The sequence below is a fragment of the Labeo rohita genome, chromosome 21 (genome assembly GCF_022985175.1).
Source record: "Labeo rohita strain BAU-BD-2019 chromosome 21, IGBB_LRoh.1.0, whole genome shotgun sequence".
NCBI classification, from domain to species: domain Eukaryota; kingdom Metazoa; phylum Chordata; class Actinopteri; order Cypriniformes; family Cyprinidae; genus Labeo; species Labeo rohita.
The window spans coordinates 530,183-550,690 of record NC_066889.1 but is presented as its reverse complement, the minus strand read 5'-3'; the positions used below and the strand labels follow the sequence as shown (position 1 = coordinate 550,690).

The following is a 20,508-nucleotide window of genomic DNA, read 5'->3' as shown; positions in this document are numbered from 1 at the left end:
TTTAAATTGCTTCTCTATGAGATTAATACAACTGGGTAGTATTAATCTCCTCTGTACAGACTACATCTGTAAATTCATCTTGCAGTTTATATCTCAGTGAGCTTGGGAAGTGAGAGGTGATCTCTAGAGGGGACAAGAAGAAGGAAGAATTGCACTCTGAATTCGCCTTTGCCCAGAAGTCATCCTCTGCCATCATCAGTGCCATCAGAACCTCCTCCTTGCATTGTTTATGGAAGTTGAGGTGGTACACTTGACATGACTTGCTCCTACCTGTTCGTCTAACCTTTAGTCGAGATCGCCATGTGACCTCAAAGGTCCTTGCCAGATGGCAAAATTGGAACTCAAGGTGGGGGCAACACAAGCAGTTATTATAAAGCCAGTTTTGTCATTCTTATGTGTGGAGGAAAGTCTCTGTTGAGAGCTACCCCCGGTGTGACAGGTAGATGATGTACCGAACATCCAAGCCACCACCTACTGTGGTGTCCGCACATAGACTCCCCAAATCATTGTGGCTAATCTATCCCCAAAATTAGCATTTGCTGGAGGCACTAACCACCAAGTTTACTCTATGCTTTTGTCCCTGGACAAACAAACAGACACCATGGGGTAGTGCACCACATCCCTGTGTTCACATCATTCTCTACCTTCAAGGATTACAATCTTGGAAATGACGTGGGTCCACACATTGCTGGCAGGTCTGCCCACTGCCATAGTGGCAGCAAGGTGGAAATAGTCTGACAGGGAGCAGGGTAGCTGGAAAAGAAGAGGTGGAAAGGTGGAGGCTGCTGTTCCAGCCAGTGCACCTCCCCAGGGAGGGCACTAGGGAAGGCTTGAAAGTTGTTAGGCCCTAGCCCCCATTGCAACAGTCAAGGAGACATGCTGCTGCACAACCTGGGTACAGAGAGAGGTTGAAAAGAGAGAGGGAGTGAGGGAATGGCTGGAGAGCAAAAGAGAGAGAGAAGAAGGTGAAAAGGGACATGTCAAGCAGTGGCACTGGATCCACTTGGCTACATCTTTTGGAAGCAATGAGCTGTTCTAGGACCACCAGGTGTCCGGACCAGAAGCACTGCTTTAGGGTGAAAGACTGATTACCAGAAGCACTGTTGCTGTAGGGTGTGGACCAAATAGGATGACCTGCTTCAGGTTTATAATCCAGGAAGTTCTGCATGGGTAGCTGTTGAGATGCTGCTTGGTCTTCTCTGGACATCAGTGGGTGAGGCACACCAGTCAGTGACCATGTGGCCACCCACATGCCTCTGCTGTCTTCTCGAACAAGTCCACAAATGTCTCCAGTTTATCCTGTGGACCCATTTTGGTGAGTGATATGTGGGGAACAATGGACTCTTTGTCCACAGCCCTGCCTCTGTGGCTCATCTTCCAATCCTCCCACTAGGCACCAAGGAGTTGAAGAGGGATGTTGGGTTTGATAGAGTCTGGCTAGTGAATTGTCCATCTCAGTGAGGGGTGAGGACTCCATGGCAAAGAACATTTCCTCCTGGGTGTCAACAGCTCTGTAGCAAGTTATCCTCAGATTGTGAGCCTGAAATTCTACATTAGCGGAAATTTGGCAGTGCAGACATGGATCTGTTTGGATGACTCAGTGTCCCGGTATTATTGTCCAGCGCTGCTGGGCTCAGAGGCACTAGCATAGGAGTCACCCAAGGCCAAGTTGTATGCCTTTTCACTGGTGCGCCTCCACCCAGAAGCCTTTCGAAGAATCCAGCAGGACAATGTGTGCCTCCTGCTAGTGGCTTCGTTTTTTGCCATCTCTGGTTCTCGGCTCTTGTGTCAGTTCTAGAGGAACCTGCTTGGGAACTCAGCTGAAGATATGGAGGATTTGGGCTTTGCCCTATTCTGACTTTTGGCCTTGTCGTTGATGTTGTTGTCCAAGATGTAACCTCATTAATCCATATGCAACAGACACTGAAATCTCCATGTTCTTAATTGAGTATTATTTATTTTGTTCCCCAGGAATCACAACTGTGCTTACCATGACCACTTTGAGTACCATTGCTAGGAAGTCCTTACCCAAAGTGTCATACGTCACGGCTATGGACCTCTTCGTATCGGTGTGCTTCATCTTTGTTTTCGCCGCTCTGATTGAGTACGGAACGCTCCACTACTTTGTGAGCAACCGCAAGCCCAGCAAAAACAAAGACAAGAAGAAGAAAAATCCTGTGAGTACACTTTCTAAAATCATTATGATCTACCAATACAACAGTGTTATAAAGTGCATTAAGTAATGTACTACTAGTATTTCTAATTCTAAGATTAGCCTATTTGAGAACTGCAACTTTGAGTCAGGGATTATTTGCTAACATTTAAGTCTATCCAAGGTTGAGAACTCCAGAGTACTTCAAATAATTGCACTCTTCCACAAGGTAATAAGCTTCCTAGGCAGCATTGCTAGGCTGAGTGTGCTCCCAATGTGAAGATCATACCTCGCTTTGCTGAAATTCTAAGGCAGCATCACTTCTGGATAAGACGATCCCAGAAACTATTACTTTGAGTTCAGTTAAAGAAAAAAAGGTAGTGTATATATTTTTGTGCTGTCAAATGATTAAACACATTTAATCACATCTAAAATAGTTTCAAAAATGTTTTTGTTTACAATATACATATGTGTGTACTGTGTATATTTTTATGAATATATAAATATACACACATACAGTATATATTTTGAAATGTACATGTTTATATTCATACAGTCATGGCCAAAATATCGGCACCTTTGCAATTCTGTCAGTAAATGTAACACTTCTCTCAGAAAATTGTTTCAGTTGCAAATGTTTTGATATTTTTGGCCATGACTGTATAATTGATATGATATATAAATATTTATAATCTATAAACATAACATGTTTTTCTTAAATATATACATGTATGTGTGTGTATTTATACATGTATAATAAATATACACAGCACACACACACATATACAGTAGTCAACATTTGAAGTGGATCAAAACCTTTCATCAAAGTTGTCTTATAACCAAAGCATTACACATTTGTGTCTTAGGACAACTTTGATGAACTTTCTTTGATTCACTTCAAATGTTGACTACTGTATTATTTAAACAAAAACTTTTAATTAATCGTTTGACAGCACTAAATTTATAAATGTACCTCTCAAAAGTAAGACTAAAAACTAAAATGTTTCTGTAAAAGTTTGTTTAAAAAAAAAATTGGTAGTGGAATAAACCTGTCAAAAAAGCCAGCATGTGTCCATGAGATGTGAATTACGTGTTCTTACTACAGTTTTGTGTTGTTAGCTTAGCAATTAAGTCTTTAACTCTGTAGGAATCCACTTTGAGTGCTAGATGAGTCTTGTGTGCTTCATGTGAAGAAAGCTATTTGTGATGCACCTAAGTGATCGTTAGTTGTTGCCTATGAAGAGCATTTCTAATCAGTCACTAATGAGTTTCCATTACGCCTGTGTAGGCGGTACCCAGTGAGACAGCCCACTACGGTACTGGAAGATACTGTGCATGCTGGAACCTTTTTTCAGAACTTCCTCCACATGTGGTCAGATTTGCCAACGTGGACCACAGTGTCACTGAGCAGTGATGTCCTTAATCTGAGTCATTTCAGTAGCAGGTTTGAAGTGCAGCCTTAGATTTTCATCTCAGCATGGTGCTCATATCCGCAGCTTGAGGAGGGCTGATCTCAGCAAATGGGGTCGTTCCACTTTCAGATGATTAAAGGGGTGCCAGAAATGTCTTATTTGATTTTGGGGTTTAAAATGTCAGGCAGATTAATGAGTAATGATTTTCAAACCACATTCGACAGTTCGGTTCCCCAGTCAAAGACACGCTCTGAAGTAAAACTCTTCAAATAAAACGCCAAGAAGCTTTTGCTGAAGAAGCGTTTTGATCTCCGCAGGGTTGAAGAGAACCAGTCTCCTCCTTAGATGATTATGCTCTTCTTTTGTTCTTTGGTAATGATTGTTTGCTACACGCACGCCCTGATGTGATTAGAAAGCTGATTTGTTTTTCAGGTGTATAAGAAGTACCCGTTTCCAAGCTCTAAATTCTGACAGGATAGATGTTTTTGATAGATGTGTTCTCCTTAGGAATGAGCAGTCATTCTATTCCGTATCTGATGACATGCCGTGAACCTGTTAATATATGCTGCCTTACACCCCCTTCCTCTGTGTCTATGTATATGTGTGAGGTTGCAGTAATTTGTTCTCTTTCCACTTTCAGAGTCTTTTTTTGCATTATACCGTATGTCTGTTTTATGTTTTATGTTGTTGTTGGTTTGTTTGTGTTTGTTTGTTTTCTTCTTTTCAATTTCTAATATTTTTTTGTTTCCTGTGTGGACAAAAGCTCCTGCGGCTCTTTTCCTCCAAGGTATATTGCTCATGTAAAGTTCACTAATCATGCATGTTTCTGCATTCTGCGCAACCACACTGCTCTTGTGTCTGGTCTTTAGATTCACTGCACTAACATCTAGAACGTTTAGCACTGATCCTCCTGTGCTGTGAAAGGCAGTGGGGCCAGCACACAGACTCTTATTTTACTTTAACGCAATAAAACAACAGCAATGGCTGAAATATTTGCATCATTCTTTCAATGAAAAAGTGGCCGCCTTTCTCCTTCTCTGCGTGTTTGTATATGAGGCTTTAAACCTGACAGAAATAGTCAGCAGAGCCTTAACAGCTTGAAATAGACAACCGCACTGATTAGCTTAATCCCAATTAAAGAGCATGAGCCTGATGGCTTCGGCAGATTTAGCCGTAGTTATCTTTCAAAAGTCAATGTGCGTGAGGGCGCAGGCCTACATTTAGCTTCCATTAAGGATTAAAAGATAGTTCACAAGAATTCGGAAAAGAGGGAATTAGATCAGTGTGTAATATAGCATACCACACTACACCAGTGGTTCTCAGCTAGTTTTGCTTCGGGACCTCAATTTCGCAATGGGTCTGATTCGCTAAGAACTTGACCAGTTTTTCATATTTTTACACAAATTTGGTCAAATTCACGCACATGAATTTGTTCCCAGCCTTGTTCTGTTAATGAGTTTGTACTAGGCTATTCTAAATGAGGTTATTATTTTGCATAAACCCCCGAAAAATGGATTTCAACCAAATGAAAAATTGTATATGATTACATCCCTATTAAAAAAAAGTAATATATATATTTAAAATACATTTATTTCATACTAAGTAGAGTTCAAATCTATTATCAAACCATATAATATATTTACTGACATGTTGCTCGAGACTTACTGATATAAAAATTATAATTAAACTTTATTTGGAGTGCAATTAAAATGAATTAAGCACAAAATTAATTGTTCCAATTTAGTAGTATATACAGGGTATTTTTATTAAGTTCATAAATATGTAAATGTATTTGTAGCATAAATCCAAGGCACTCATGTAGTGTGAAAAAATATAAAAAGCCTTTATTCACATGGCTTTAACGTTTTAAAAACAACACATTTGTGCACAAAACCATGTGAATAAAGGCTTTTTATATTTTTGTATCTTTTACTTGAGTGCCTTGAGTGCTTTCACGAGTATTTTGATGTAATAAAAAAAAGATTCATGGATTTTTACACCCCAGCAGCAGTTTTTTTGCATTTTTTGATTGTATTTGTAGCACACTTAGCATGAAATAAATGTAGTTCAAATACATTTTAGTATATTGATTTTTCACTAAGCGTACACAATCTTATCAGACACACAACCTATTTTGGGGTCACAGCCCACCAGTTGAGAACCACAGTTTAAATGTAGAATATAAGGCAGGAGAGGTACTTTCTCTTTGAAGGTTGTCGTATTTCATTCAGTTAAAGCTGCGAACTCCACTGTATTTGTTTCTTTCCACATGGCAGGCTATTTGTGCTCTTGTGCTTTCCAAACGCTTCTGTGAAACCCTTTGAGAAGCGAGTCACATGACCCGTTTCCGCACAGCCTCAGGTGGCTCTGTCCTAAATGCTACATAATGTGCACCCGGAGAAGCCAGCGTGAACAGCTGGTCGTGCTTCGTTTTTCAAAGGGATTTGAAGCCCCCTTCCAGTGCTGGGCAAAATGATTGTGAATCCAGAAATGTGGATATGTCCCAATGATCCTATTTCTTTTGGTTTTGATGGGAGATATTTACATGCAGGTTTCGTAACATCTGTGTATTTCAAGTGTATGTTTAAACTTAGATTTCAGTACTGTAACTGGCCAAGATACAAGACTGAAAGTATATTAATAGCTAATTATTTAGCTTTTCTATGTTGACACATAGTGCCATGCTAGGAAGAGCCATGTGGTCTCACATGGAAAACATTGCTGTAAATGATGCAGTTATGCTTTATTATTTTTCCATGATACAGGGTACAACAGGGCTAAAGCCACACCCTAAGAAAAAAAAAGTGCTTTCACTGCGTCTAAAGTGTATGATTGCAGAAAAATATATACTGTACCTTTGCATTGAACATTTATGAAGTAACAGATTTTGTGTGAAAATAAATCATACAAGTCGTTTATTTTGTTTAAAGTAACATGCCACTATTTTTGAAAATAGGCTCATTTTCCAACTCTCCTGGAGAAAAAGAAAAGTCGAGTTTTACCGTTTTGGAATCCATTCAGCCGATCTCCGGGTCTGCCGGTAGCACTTTTAGCATAGTTTAGCATAGATCACTGAATCTGATTAGACCGTTAGCATCTCGCTCAAAAATGACCAAAGAGTTTCGATATTTTTCCTTTTTAAAACTTGACTCTTCTGTAGTTACATTGTGTACAAAGACAGACGGAAAATGAAAAGTTGCGATTTTTCTTAATGGATTCGAAAACGGTAAAACAACTGTTTAACTCTAGGGGAGTTGGAAAATTAGCCTATTTTCAAAAATAGTGGCGTGTTCCTTTAAAAATCTCATAAATGTATGAGGAGGGGAAAAGCACGGGACAAAAGGCACACAGTATTGATACAAATACTTTAGCTAAAATAATGTTTGTTTTTTTAATAATGTCTAAGTTAATACTTGTTCAAAACAATTACTTTAGCAAAGTTTGTACTATTTTCTGCCTATTTTGATAAATAGAAGAATGAATTGCTTTTTTTAAAAAATATACTGGCATTAAAATATGTTAATATAAAACATTATTTTAAAATATAGAAACAAAATCATTTTAAAATGTAAAGATTCTAAAATGTAGATTTTCAGTAGTAACAACAAATGATATTTTTTTATATGATATGATTAATAGCGTGTTTTTAAATATGATGGTTTCATTCTAAACATGGTGATGATCTCTAAGATGGACACTCAACATAATATTTACCATCTGAATCTAACAATGTCATGTCAACATATAGAAAAGTCAGCCTTCTATTAATTATCATGTTAATTATTGTGCCTTTTAGCCCCAACAGCAGGGGCACTTTTTACCCCAAATACCATACTTTTACATATTCTGTCATTATTAAAAAACGGTTACTTTAATTATCTTAAACATAACTGAAAATCATTAAGAAGACTTTTGTCTCAAGATATATTCAAGAAATTTAGCGATCCTCATTTGCTACTTAAAGGAGAAGTCCACTTCCAAAACAAAGATTGACAGATAATGTACTCACCCCCTTGTCATCCAAGATGTTCAGGTCTTTCTTTCTTCAGTCGTAAAGAAATCATGTTTTTTGAGGAAAACATTTCAGCATTTTTCTCCATATAATGGACTGATATGGTGCCCCAAGTTTGAACTTCCAAAATGTAGTTTAAATGAGGCTTCAAACGATCACAAATGCGGTTGTAAACGATCCCAGCCGAGGAGGAAGGGTCTTATCTAGCGAAACGATCGGTTATTTTCATAAAAATAGTACAATTTATATACTTTTTATTCTCAAACACTCATCTTGTCTTTCTCTCCCTGAACTCTGTGTATTCTGGCTCAAGACAGTTAGGGTATGTCGAAAAACTCAACTTCAAAAATAATTTCAAAATCATCCTACATCGCTGCAGAAGTACCGACACAGTCTTTGCAAAGTGAACATGCAAAGAAGATCAAAAAAGGTAAAACACTGATATAGGACGATTTTGAAGTTGAGGGGGAACATGAGATGGGAGTTTTTCGACACACACTGTCTTGAGCCAGAATACACAGAGTTCAGGGAGGGAAAGACAAGACGAGCGTTTGAGAATAAAAAAATAAATTGTATTAGTTTTATGAAAATAACCGATTGTTTTGCTAGATAAGACCCTTTTTCCTCGGCTGGGATCGTTTACAATCGCATTTGTGATCGCTTGAAGCCACATTTAAACTACATTTTGGAAGTTCAAAATCAGGGCACCATATCAGTCCATTATATGGAGAAAAATCCTGAAATGTTTTCCTCAAAAAAACATAATTTGTTCACAACTGAAGACAGAAAGACATGAGCATCTTGGATGACAAGGGGTGAGTACATTATATGTGAATCTTTGTCTTGGAAGTGGACTTCTTTAAATCTACAACATTTTTTAAAACATTAAATATTAGGTCAAGTAAGTACAGAATTGACTTTGCGCTGCTGCAAGGATCAGACAAATTTGCACGTGTATGTTGAAAAGCGGATGCTTTGAAAAGTGTTATGCCACATTTTTCTGCCATCTAGTGGTTTAGAGGAAAATAATATCAAAGGCGCCTTTAGCCCCGTTGTACCCTACTAGTGTAATATATTCATTGCACAACAATATAAAAAACAGACAGATAAATGTGCAATGAACAGCCATAATACGTATGTAATGTAATTTAGTATTTAAGTATTAAATACTAGCAAGAATTGCAGTTGCACAACATTTAATGCATTTCACATACAATATTAGGTGCAGAGTACCCACTGACAGACGTTTGAGCGCAGCCCCTGACAGCTGGTCGAGATGTCCCGTGTATGTGATGGGACCCTAGCTGATTACGTGTTCTCTTCTAAAAGCAGGCCCCCACTGTGGACATTCGCCCGCGCTCAGCCACCGCCATCCAGATGAACAACGCCACCCACATGCAGGAGCGGGACGAGGAGTACGGGTACGAGTGTCTGGACGGGAAGGACTGCACCAGCTTCTTCTGCTGCTTTGAGGACTGTCGCTCAGGAGCGTGGCGGCACGGCCGTTTGCACATCCGTATCGCTAAGATAGACTCTTACGCCCGCATTTTCTTTCCTACCGCATTTGGTCTATTCAACGTAGTTTATTGGTTTTCCTATCTTTATCTTTAAAATATTTCAAACTAAAAAAATAATAGGCTGGCCTTATTTTATGTTACAGATTCCAGCAAGACCCTTTCTTGGAAACGTGAACCCACTGAAAACATTTAAGTTGCAACGTGTTGTTGTTGTTTTTCCGGTCTCTGTTATTTTTATTTATTTATTTATTTATTTATTTATTTGTGCATTTACGTATTATGTGAATTGTTGGTTTGTCTATGTTTACATCTTTTTCTAGAAAGTATATCTTGTGCATAAAGCAAACGTTGTAGCAAAAAAAGAAAAAAAAAAAAGCAGAAGGGGCAGTCAGTGAAAACCTGCATCTGTAAGATTATTCCTGAGATTTCCAGAAGCGTGTAGAGCAAAAAGCAGAAGATCTGAGTACTGCATGCCCCTACATGTCGTTTTAGCCCCTGAACAAGTAAGCACTAAAGAGATTTTGGGAACCTTCTTCAAATGCATGGCTGTCAGGCCTATATGAGGTAAAAGCAATCAATCAAATATTAACAAATGTGTCAGAGGATTTATTTGTATATGCTCTTATTTGCTCCTATTATTTGTTATTCTAAAGCGCAAACGTACAAATTTAAGTGTTTGAAATTTCTATGCCATTTGTAACCCTGCGGTTTTTCATGTGCGGTCACGGCTGGTAAAACGTACGGTCACCTGTACAAATGTTGTAAATAGATGAATACTGTATAATGTAGTGATATACATCATACTGCATGCACCTTTTAGGCCAAAAATGAGCAAAAGTCTTCTACTGTCATCAATTAATAAAAGGGTCAGGAGAGCTGAACTGGAACAGTTCAGGATACATTTTACATCATTTCTTGCCACTACTGGATGTCAGTCATTTATACAGTAAATGCACAACGATATTGTTACATGTAAAAAATAAGTACTGTATTCAATTTTTCGTCATTTTGGGTATCAGTATGAGCCTCCTTTCCATTCTTGGATATGTGTGGTATATATCCACAGAATTACTAGTAACCAGACGTTAGTCCTGCTCATCTTTCAGTTTTAACAAGTTGCTGGGGTGAGTGTTCTGATACTACATACTCAAGTTATATTTTACCCTATTTTATTATTATTTTTATTTTGGTGGTATAAAACCATTAAAGGTTTTCGTTTACCAGCACCGTCTTGGGCTTTCCAGAAACTTGTAACAGAATGTTGTCAAACAAAATGTCTATATGCACTTTTATGTTTTTGTTCATGTAGTATTTTATGTTGTAATAATAAATTGGGCTCAAACGTAGGAGGAGGGTCACCTACATTTCAGTTGACAAAAACTTCTTTCAGTGAATTTAGTAACTAATCTATAGATGAATATGTTAATGTGTGTGTTAATCAGCTTCAGTTTTGTTGCATTTAGCAAATGACATGCATGCATGTAGTACCTATTATCTTTAGAACATTGACATGCATACATGGGAAACAAATTACAAACTATCATGAATAAAATGTAACATATGCAAGCACAACCAACTTTCTATTTTAATGAACCATCCAGAAATCTCACCCCAGGTTAAATAACTGTGCTCGTTACGTTTGGTGTTGATTACGGCTGCCTGAGCGCAATCGCCGAAAAAGTATAAGTAAAATACAGCAAAACAAATGCAACTAAAACACTGTGGACAAAAATCTGAGGCGTGCCAAAGCGTAAGGGTTTAATCAGGCGTTTAGATCGTTTTGTTCTCCAACTGCTGCAGTTAAAATCAATATTTTAGTTTTTTCTTCCAAAACAAGTGAACAAGTGCAACTACTTAGTAGCAAAAATGACAGATAAGCAAAACATCTCTGGTTACATCAGTAACACATGATCTAGACCTGTATACAGTTTGAGTTCCGATCCCTATGCATTAACTTTCCAGCCAGACAAACCAGCATACAGTACGGTTTTGCATTTTGTGGCTATGTATGCATCTTGATATTTTTGCATCATACACGTGAGCATGGTTAATTTTTGATTCGTTTATACTCGTATTAAAATGAGATGTCATGATAGATGATATCGACTCTACTATCAGCCCTTTGTAGAATCAGTTTGCTGTTTGTGTGCCACCTACGCTATAATAATCACATTTGTGGAGCTCAGTTTGTTTCTTTCTTGAGTAGTTATTCTGGATGTCGGTCCTGAAAATCAACAGCCACACCCCAGAGATATCACCTAGCCATGAGTAATGTACTGTTTATTATTTACTGTAGGATGACATGGATGTGGTAGCAATAGAAACTGTGCGAATGTAGATCATTTTAGTGCCAAACTACGAACCGTTTTGCATTCTGTCATCTAAATAGTTTATTTCAGCAAGCTTCCCGTTTTTACACCCAACGGAAATGCTTTATCCATTTAATTTTTTTAAACGAAATACTTACAGAAAGTGGATACAGTTAGAGAAAATAGAGAAAATACCGCTAATGTAATGTACAATTACCACTTTCAAGTGCAACCTAAAGTGAAGTTAAAAGCCCTGTCATCTGCACTGTATTGAAATACTGTTCATCAGTCAAGATAAATAGGCTTGTTAAACCTTTGTTTTAATACATGTAATCAAAAGGCTATAGTATAACTCCAGAAATAAAGTCTCACTATAAACTGCCATCATCCCACAACAGGACGTGTCGCTAACCAGTACTTTTGTTCTGTTCTCACTATTGCTTTGTTATGAGGATTTTTTATGCAGGATTATTATTATTTTCTAACATAAAGAAAAAAAAACTTGTGTCAAGGGGAGCTTGTTTAGGAAATTGATTGAACGAATAATTATTTACCACAAACCTTATTATGAAAATGTTGACAAATGAGATTTTAGTTCAAATAGCCTGAGGCTAAAATCAGATTAAAATAAACTTTTGTTGAAGGTTGTGATACTGTAGTAATATTGCATCAGGACAGAACATCTCAAATCATGTTTAAGACATTTTCTGCACTTACTGGCAATTGGGTTTTGTGTGAGTGTGTGTTCATGGAAATTTTTCTCCGTTCGGTTGCTTATTGACATTACTGACATGCCTCCTACACTTAATCTTTATCGTAATCAGAATTGTAGTGTTCTTTTCAGGTAAAAAGACATTTATTTGAGAAGCAAAATGTTCTCTTTTTTTTCAGTGTTAAATCTGATCTAATGTGGTATCGTTTTCTTTTATCTTGTTTGTTTAGTACAATAACTGTGACATATGTGAGCTTTATTGCTAATTGTATCTTCCAAACATCATCTAAATTGTTCAAAGGTTTCATATTGTATAATTTCACTTAAGCGGCAGATGATTGTTTGGGTTTGCACAAAAGCATATTCGTATGGATAAAGCGTTGTTCAAGTCTAAACCTGTTAAACCCTGCAGGGTGATATCCCATCCTCGATGATAGTTTGATTTTTTTTTTTCTTACTCGATTGCACAAATATAATCACATGTATAAATGGATGAATCTCACAAACTGAACGTGTTTTAGTAACAAATACAGCATTTGTGAAGAGCACATGTAAATAATAAATATTGTTACATACTTTATTGCCTGTGGGAAACACTAAATCATTTACCATGCTTCTATAGCAGTAAAGACAAGCTGCAAAAAGATTGAAAATAAGCTCTCAGCTGTTCAGCATATCTATATATTTATTGAGTAGTGTACTTAAAGGACACTGATGATTTCATGTAAGGGTTTGCATTCTATAATTATATGTACTGAAATCCTTTTCATAAAGGAAAAGCACAGAGCTGTGGAATTTTTCAATAAAATGTTGCATTTATAAGGTGTATGGATATATTTCTTAAATGAGAAGAAGTATTAGAGACTATGCCACTACAAAATAACAGTGGGGCAAAAGTATTTGGCATGTGATATTTCAAAGCAAATCCTGGTGTTTTATTCACATACCACACATACTGGGTCCAGTCTATGCTTTTTTTTTAAGGTACATTATAGAATGCACAAGATTGACAGATGTCAGCTTTATTTTTTTCTGACACAGTTAACATGCATTTATTACTTCCCATGGGAAGCAGGCAGTAAAATGTAATTAAATTAAAGAGAGACGTTGGTGTGCTTGAAGTGATCATGGCGGCAGTGACTGTAGTCAGATCAATAGTGTGTAAATAAAGTGCTGGGTAAATTACTTATGAATCGCTTGCTGTTACTGAAAAAACTATAGGAAAAAAAAACAGATCCTTAAAAGGATAGTTCAGCCAGAAGTCATTTACTCACCCTCATGTCGTTCCAAACTTGAACGAGTTCCTGTTGAACACAAAAGAAGATATTTTGAAGACTGCTGATAACCAAGTTGTTGGTAGGCATTAACTTGCATAGTATGGGGGGGGGAATACAAACCAGAACACACTTCAATCACCGAGCAATTAAATGGCAAAACCCTACCATGCTTCCCTTACCAAAAAAGTAGTATACTTCAAGTTTATTTTATTAAGTATCCTTAAGTAAAGTTCAAGTATATTTTAAGTATACTTTATGTAGTAAGTATACAAATATCAGTGTACTGGTAGATACTTGTGAGTGTACTATTTCAATACTCCTTGGGACTAAATTGGCCCACTTTCTAGTATATAAAAGCATACTTTTAAGTACACTTCAAGTATAAGAGTAGTAAACTTTGAGTACACAACTAGTTTACATCTAAGTTTTTAGTTTTTACTGCAACTATACTAAAAGCGATCTTATAGGTATACTGATAGTTTACAAATTAAATACTTGTAGCATTTTTAGTACACTTTGAAGTATAGTCTCAGTAAACTACTAGCTTAGTAGTTTTACACTGCAAGTATACTCGCAAGTTTTCTTTACAACATACTTTAAATATACTACTATGTCCCTATTTAGGTATTTTGTTATATCTGAACATACAAAACATCAAAAGTAAGATCAGGGCATCTGCTTGCAAACAAAAACATTTTATTCTAGCTTCATGCATTGTTTTTATGAACACTTGAATGTGGGCAAGTTTCATGAATAAAAAATAAAGAAATAAACAACATTTTGATCAAAACGCTGAAAAAAACACTGAATTGGATTTAGAATGATAATCAAAGTGTTAATTGAGCTTGACAGTCATTATTACCTCTTTTAATTACCTCTTCATGGGTCACATTTTATTCCATAATGTTACACAGTTTTGATGATTTTTTTTATGTCTGGTGATCATGTTAGATTACATGTGGAAGCATCTGTTGTTTCGGTTGCAAGTTCCATTGTTACTGATAGAGTTCATTGGAACTTGCAATCATATTTGGCTAACACTGCTTTTGGGAAACGTACCCCTGAATAATATCGACTACATAGCAATTCATCTGTCTGTCTGAGAGAAAACCTTCAAATGTTGAGCTTTTAAAATTACTTCAAACATAAAACTCAAAGTCAAATCACTAAGAACTTGCTTGAGATGACTGTCCTTCACAAATCACGCACTACACCAGCACCCTATGGGAGAAGGTTTAGCAAATGATTCAGTAGGACTCTCGAGAACATGCAATATGATGTGAGGTGTAAAGACATTCAGTTGTGACCTTCAGGTACAATTTCACCGTAAATGGAACGACTGGATTCGCCCCTAATGTTCGAGCGTATCCCGAGGCTGCCAATAGACATCATGTTTCAGCATGTCTTCTGAGATGATTGAGTGCTCAGAAACCATGACTTCTGAGCACAACTGCAGAAATTGTCCACAAACTCAGTCTCAAAGAACAGACACATCATGCCAAACTCTATAACCGGAGGGTCAGAGGTTCACCTTTAACAACCTTCAGTGGGAAACAGAGTTTTAATGGCCAACCATGAAGAGAAAGCAATGAAGGAAGCTGCAGCAAATGCTCATTTTCAGGTGAACTATACCTTTGAGAGTGTTCTGACCGGCAGAGAGAAAGATGTGCACAAGCACCTGCCATTTCTAGGGAATTTCTTTTAGAATTTCATGTCAGTCCACTTTGGTTGTGTTTGTCCCAGATCCTAACAACGAAAATTGAGCAACTATCCACCTGATCTCAAGTGAATCTTTACACACAGTCAGTGGGTTTCAGTATTCGTTTAAAAGTCTTCTTTTGTACATACAGGTTTGCATCAAATGAGTAAATGATGACAGTTTTTTGTTTCTTTGCTTGCTTTCTTGCTTTTTTATGTGTGGACTATCCCTTTAATAATTAAAGGAGAAGTCCATTTCCAGAACAACAATTCACAAATAATGTACTCACCCCCTTGTCGTCCAAGATGTTCATGTGTTTCTGTCTTCAGTTGTGAAGAAATTATGTTTTTTGAGGAAAACATTTCAGGATTTTTCTCCATATAATGGACTTCATTGGTGCCCCAAAGTTGGACTTCCAAAATGCAGTAGAAATAAGGCTTCAAAGGCTCTAAATGATCCCAGCTGAGGAAGAAGGGTCTTATCTAGCAAAATGATCTGTCATTTTTAAAAAACAAATTTGCATACTTTTTAAGCACAAAAGCTGGTATAGCACAGGTTCTGGGATGTGTGTCCACGATGCCACATACTGTTGAATCACGTCGAAAGGTCACGTGGAACTACAGACCCAGTGTTTACAAAGCGCATGTGCAAAGACTAAGAAAGTGCAAGTAAGTCAAACGCTGTTTACAAACAAAAAGGAACAATGATGTTGGACGATTCTGAAGTTGTAGAAGAAAATAAGATGGAGTTTTTCACAATACTCTACCTTTTTTAGCCTGAGTACACAGACTATGAACTTAGGTGTGATTCGTAGCGTCATGAACGCACATCCCAGAGCCTGTGCTACACCAGCTTTTGTGCTTAAAAAGTATAAAAAATTTTATTTTTCGAAAAAAATGACAGATTGTTTCGCTAGATAAGACCCTTCTTCCTCGTCTGGGATCATTTAGAGCCTTTGAAGCTGCATTTAAACTACATTTTGGAAGTTCAAACTCGGGGCACCAATTAAGTCCATTATATGGAGAAAAATCCTGAAATTTTTCCTCAAAAAAAACATAATTTCTTCACGACTGAAGACAGAAAGACATGAACATCTTGGATGACAAGGGGGTGACTACATTATTTGTAAATTGTTGTTCTGGAAGTGGACTTCTCCTTTAATTGTATACATGACATGCAAACTACTTCCCTCCCATTTACAAGCAATTTTCCATTAATACTATTATTATGAAAAACTGTGGTGGTTTATACCGCAATTATTCACTTGATGCACAACAACAACAAAAATAAATAAATAAATAAATTAATAAATGTAGTTAAACCTAAACTTCAAATGCAAAACACAGTCTTAAGGAGTATTCTAATGACCACGACCAATCCTATATATCAATATAAATCATGTTAACACAGCAGTATCTGATTTGATAATATCCACAAGAGATTCCAGCTCTAACCCCTCTAATCTAAATGCAGTGTTCCCCATCCATGTTAAACAGTTTCCCACAACCATTTTTTTACAGCCTGTTCTATAATTCATCCAAAACGCCTGTGACCTTGAGTGATTATCACTCGGCTTGCAACATTTTTTGGCCCACTGGCTGTTGACTTGAGAAGAATTTTAAAACGCCTCTTCCATATTCTGCGGATTTGACTGTCAGGGCCTGTCAGCAGCAGGTAACGGGCAGGATCAGATGACACGGCGAAGGCACAACCGCCTTGCTCTTACTGCTCTCTACAGGAACATGACTAAACACGCTTGCTGCGAGGCAAATCTGAGAGTATATAAAAACAGTGCCCTTCACCTGCTTCAGCTTTTGAGAAAGAAAAAAAATGAGAAAGAAACTGCAATAATTTGATTAAATGTTGTCTTGGCTTTTATTTAATTCAATCAGAAAATGATGATTTATGATAACACGACAGCATAAATTCTCCTGAAGTTTGACCATAATTTTATCACATTGATCAATGTCAGTTTTTAGACAGCTCTCATCTATTGCTGCAGGACATGCTCCGTCATTCAACAGTATTGGAAACAACAGCTGAAAAACCAACAGCATTTCTCAAGCAAATAATAAGTCACCAAGGTCATTCCGGCGATGCACAGCAGATTTGCTCCACCAAGTGGAAAAACGCAGTAGTGCTGCTAACTTACCATAAGAACATTTTTCAGTAAAATGACAGTAACACTGAAACGCTGGTCAGTAATAAATTACTTTTACCAACAAACAGTGGTGTAGTGTGACAAAGCGCTACATGAGGGAATAATCAAACACACTCCACAACAATTTTTCATCGGTTCATTTGAACAGTTCAACTAAATTTATCAAAATGTCTAACATAAACACAGCTGTTTATGACTGTTTTCTACTCCTATTTATTCAACCAAAAATATTTTTCATTGTTTAATGTATTGCATTTCAAGAAATGAAATTCTACACATTCTGGCTTTAGAAACAACTCTCTTTGGCGGTGGTGGCATCTGATTAACAATCGACCTGTCATTCTGCAGGCCTTTCCCCCTTTGTCATTTGATTTAACTGAGCAGGAAAGACCGCACAAGGTACATCCAGACACAGCCCTTAAGATTTACATTCATCACTCAGACTAGTGGCATAAATCTGATGTACTTGCTTTTGGTGGACACAACACAGGTTCCACTGCCACCAAGCAGAAGTTATCGCATTAGGTTTCTGGTGCAGTTTCTATCATATTCAGTGTTAGAGTAACTAGTTACATGTAAGGGAATTACGTAATTTAATTACAAAATAAATATAACTGTAATCATTGTTGGAGAAAGTTACTTTTAAAAATAGTGCATTACAATATTGAGTTACTCCCTAAAAAAAGTAATTAATTACATTAGTTACTTTTTATGGGAAGTGATGCATTACTTTACTTTTGCGTTACTTTTTAAATCTGGGCAGGGCTTCCTTGTTTGTTTTTAATATAAAAAGTTCTATTTTTGGCAAATGTAAAAGCCTTTTCACACCAAAAGACTCAGGCTTTGAGAAAAGTAAATTCACATCTGTACAGTAGAATGCAGAAGAAAAAAATGTCAACTTTTCAGCAATAAAAAAAAAGAAAAGAAAACAAATGTTAGATTATCTTGAGTAATTTTTGTTTATTAGTATGGTTGAATTGGATGATCGAAGGTCGGCAGCAAAGACATACATAAAGGATATTTGTATTATTTAACATATTTAATTATTGCAGGTTTGCGTCATATTCTGAGTTGAATTTCACTGTTTTTATTCATTTTGAGGAATACTGAATCTGTTTTTTTATGAGTCAGTCTGAATTAATGCATGTTCACATTTATTCTAGAACTAACATCTTACTCCCGATTTCTCTCAGCATGGGGACAGGAGAACTTTTAATCAATAAATGGCGGGAAAAGTAACTGCCGTTACTTATTCAAAAAAAAAGCAACTCAGATATTTTCTTGTCCATTAAAAAGTAACGAGTTACTTTACTAGGTACTTGGAAAAAAGTAATAATATTACGTAACTCGTGTTACTTGTAATGCGTTACCAACAACACTGATTGTAATTAGTTACTGAGAAAAAATGTGTAATTAAATTACAGTTACTTTTGAAAATGTTAATGATTACAAAGGGGATTACGTCTGAATTTTTTCACACACACACACAGATTGAATGGACTTCTTTCATAAATTGCATTGACTGCTCTAAAATGAGACTGTTTTATCGATATCGGTTTTATTTCCTATTTGGGTTTATGCATAGTTCAGTTTTTAAGATTAATTGTTTTTTCCAAGGCATTGTTAGATGCCAGTGTTTCCTGTCATAACTATGCAACATTTCATTTCAAATCCAGTATCATAGCTATTAAACTATTTCCTGTTATGATTTTAAATCTGTATTTAACCTCAGAATGATCTCAAAGTAAATAAGTGTTAAGTCTGAATTTTTCCGGTGTCTGTGCTTTAAATTAAATGATTACACGGCTCTGTGGAATGATTGATTCTGATTGGTCAGTGGTGACATTCGTCAGTCATTCAGTCATGATATGTTATTCCCTGATAACAACTGGTAAAAGGTAATAACACAGACTCATCTGGGCAACTTAAGTCGCGCTATACGCTTGATAGTTTTTCTTGGTGGAAGCTTTGCTTTTGGTTAGCTAATAAGAAAATTTAAACTCTATATTATGTGTACAGTAATAAAATAACTAACAAACTAGTACTGTAAGTACTAGTACTTAATTATTTATGTGGTGAAATGTGTAATAAAAGTGGTATGAGTGCATCGTATCCCTTAAATGTGTCTAGTTTGAACTTGCCACTTGCTAGCAACTGATTTCTTCATGGAAGCTTTGTGTTCAAATATTTCAAATGAGATCAGTGTTTTGTGTCTAATTATTTACTTTTGTGGCAAGCAGCTGTGTAATAAGTGGGATAATGTACAGCCGGCTGTTATAATAAAGATGTAGATTATCCCTTACTTACTATAATCTTAATTCAAGTAATAAAGGATTTTAAGTCTGACAGTAATCAGTGTTGAGTGCTAATGTAAGGTTAACACTGCCCGGTTTAAAGGTTTCAAAATGATTAACAGTTGAAAATATTAGAAATTTAGAAAAGTAATCAAAACGTAATCAAATGTAATGTTACATTAATAAAGTAACTGAAAAGTTACACTACTTTTACATTTTAAATAGATTAATTTGTAATCTGTAACCTATTACATTTCCAAGTAACCTTCACAACACTGATCATATTGTATCACAAAGTATCACTTTGCCTCTAGATGTTTGAAAGGTGCATCTCTGCAAAATATTTCTGCCGGTACTCTCCACACACATTCATTAGGTTTTATAGTGTGGATGTGGACTCAACTCAAGGCTCACAAGTCCTTTCGGTGTGATACATTCCTGTAGCCCAGTGGACCTTTTCACAACCGTGTGTGACAGACATCCCTTCAGTACGGCAGCAGATTCCCTTGAGAGGGAACGGACACTGCTTCGCAGATTTATGGCTTGGGTGAAAAGAAGTTCCTCCAATCCAAAGAGAAGGAAAATGTCTAGCTGTGAAGATGGCAGAGAATCAACTAAAAGATGTGTTTTGTTTCTACTGTAAATGTTTTGTAGATTTACATACAACTATGTTTGGTTTTAAATGACTGATTAAAAGTGTGAATAGCACTGCATGAGGCTGCACAGCCTGTGAACAATCTTGAACTATTTAAGCTATGTGTGTCTATCTCTGTATTTTATTCTATTACACTTGTTACATAAATGATATTATTATGAGTAAAATCCTTTTGAACTTGATTGGTGCACTGCAGAATAAAACTACATCAGTGAAGCTTCTTCTATAACATGGCTGCTGTAATTCACAAATCACTAGATGGCACTGTAGTTTTCCAAATACACCTTATTTTTTAGTCAACAATAGAG

The 20,508-nt window shown here is 36.5% G+C and overlaps 1 protein-coding gene across 4 annotated transcripts in view; it reads left to right on the top strand.

The window, feature by feature from the left end:
- The window catches only part of gabrg2 (gamma-aminobutyric acid type A receptor subunit gamma2), a 52,360-nt gene extending 42,869 nt beyond the window's left edge, over positions 1-9,491 (top strand). Inside the window, exons 8-10 of one of the 4 annotated variants that reach the window (XM_051092993.1) lie at positions 1,972-2,177; positions 4,328-4,351; positions 8,909-9,491. In XM_051092993.1, coding sequence (XP_050948950.1) covers positions 1,972-2,177; positions 4,328-4,351; positions 8,909-9,187 — 509 coding nt within the window. In that variant the 3' untranslated portion in view covers positions 9,188-9,491. Of the gene's footprint in view, positions 1-1,971; positions 2,178-4,327; positions 4,352-8,905 lie in introns of all 4 variants that reach the window. The other 3 variants (XM_051092992.1, XM_051092994.1, XM_051092995.1) reach the window with 3 other exon arrangements.
- Positions 9,492-20,508: the final 11,017 nt, after the last annotated feature.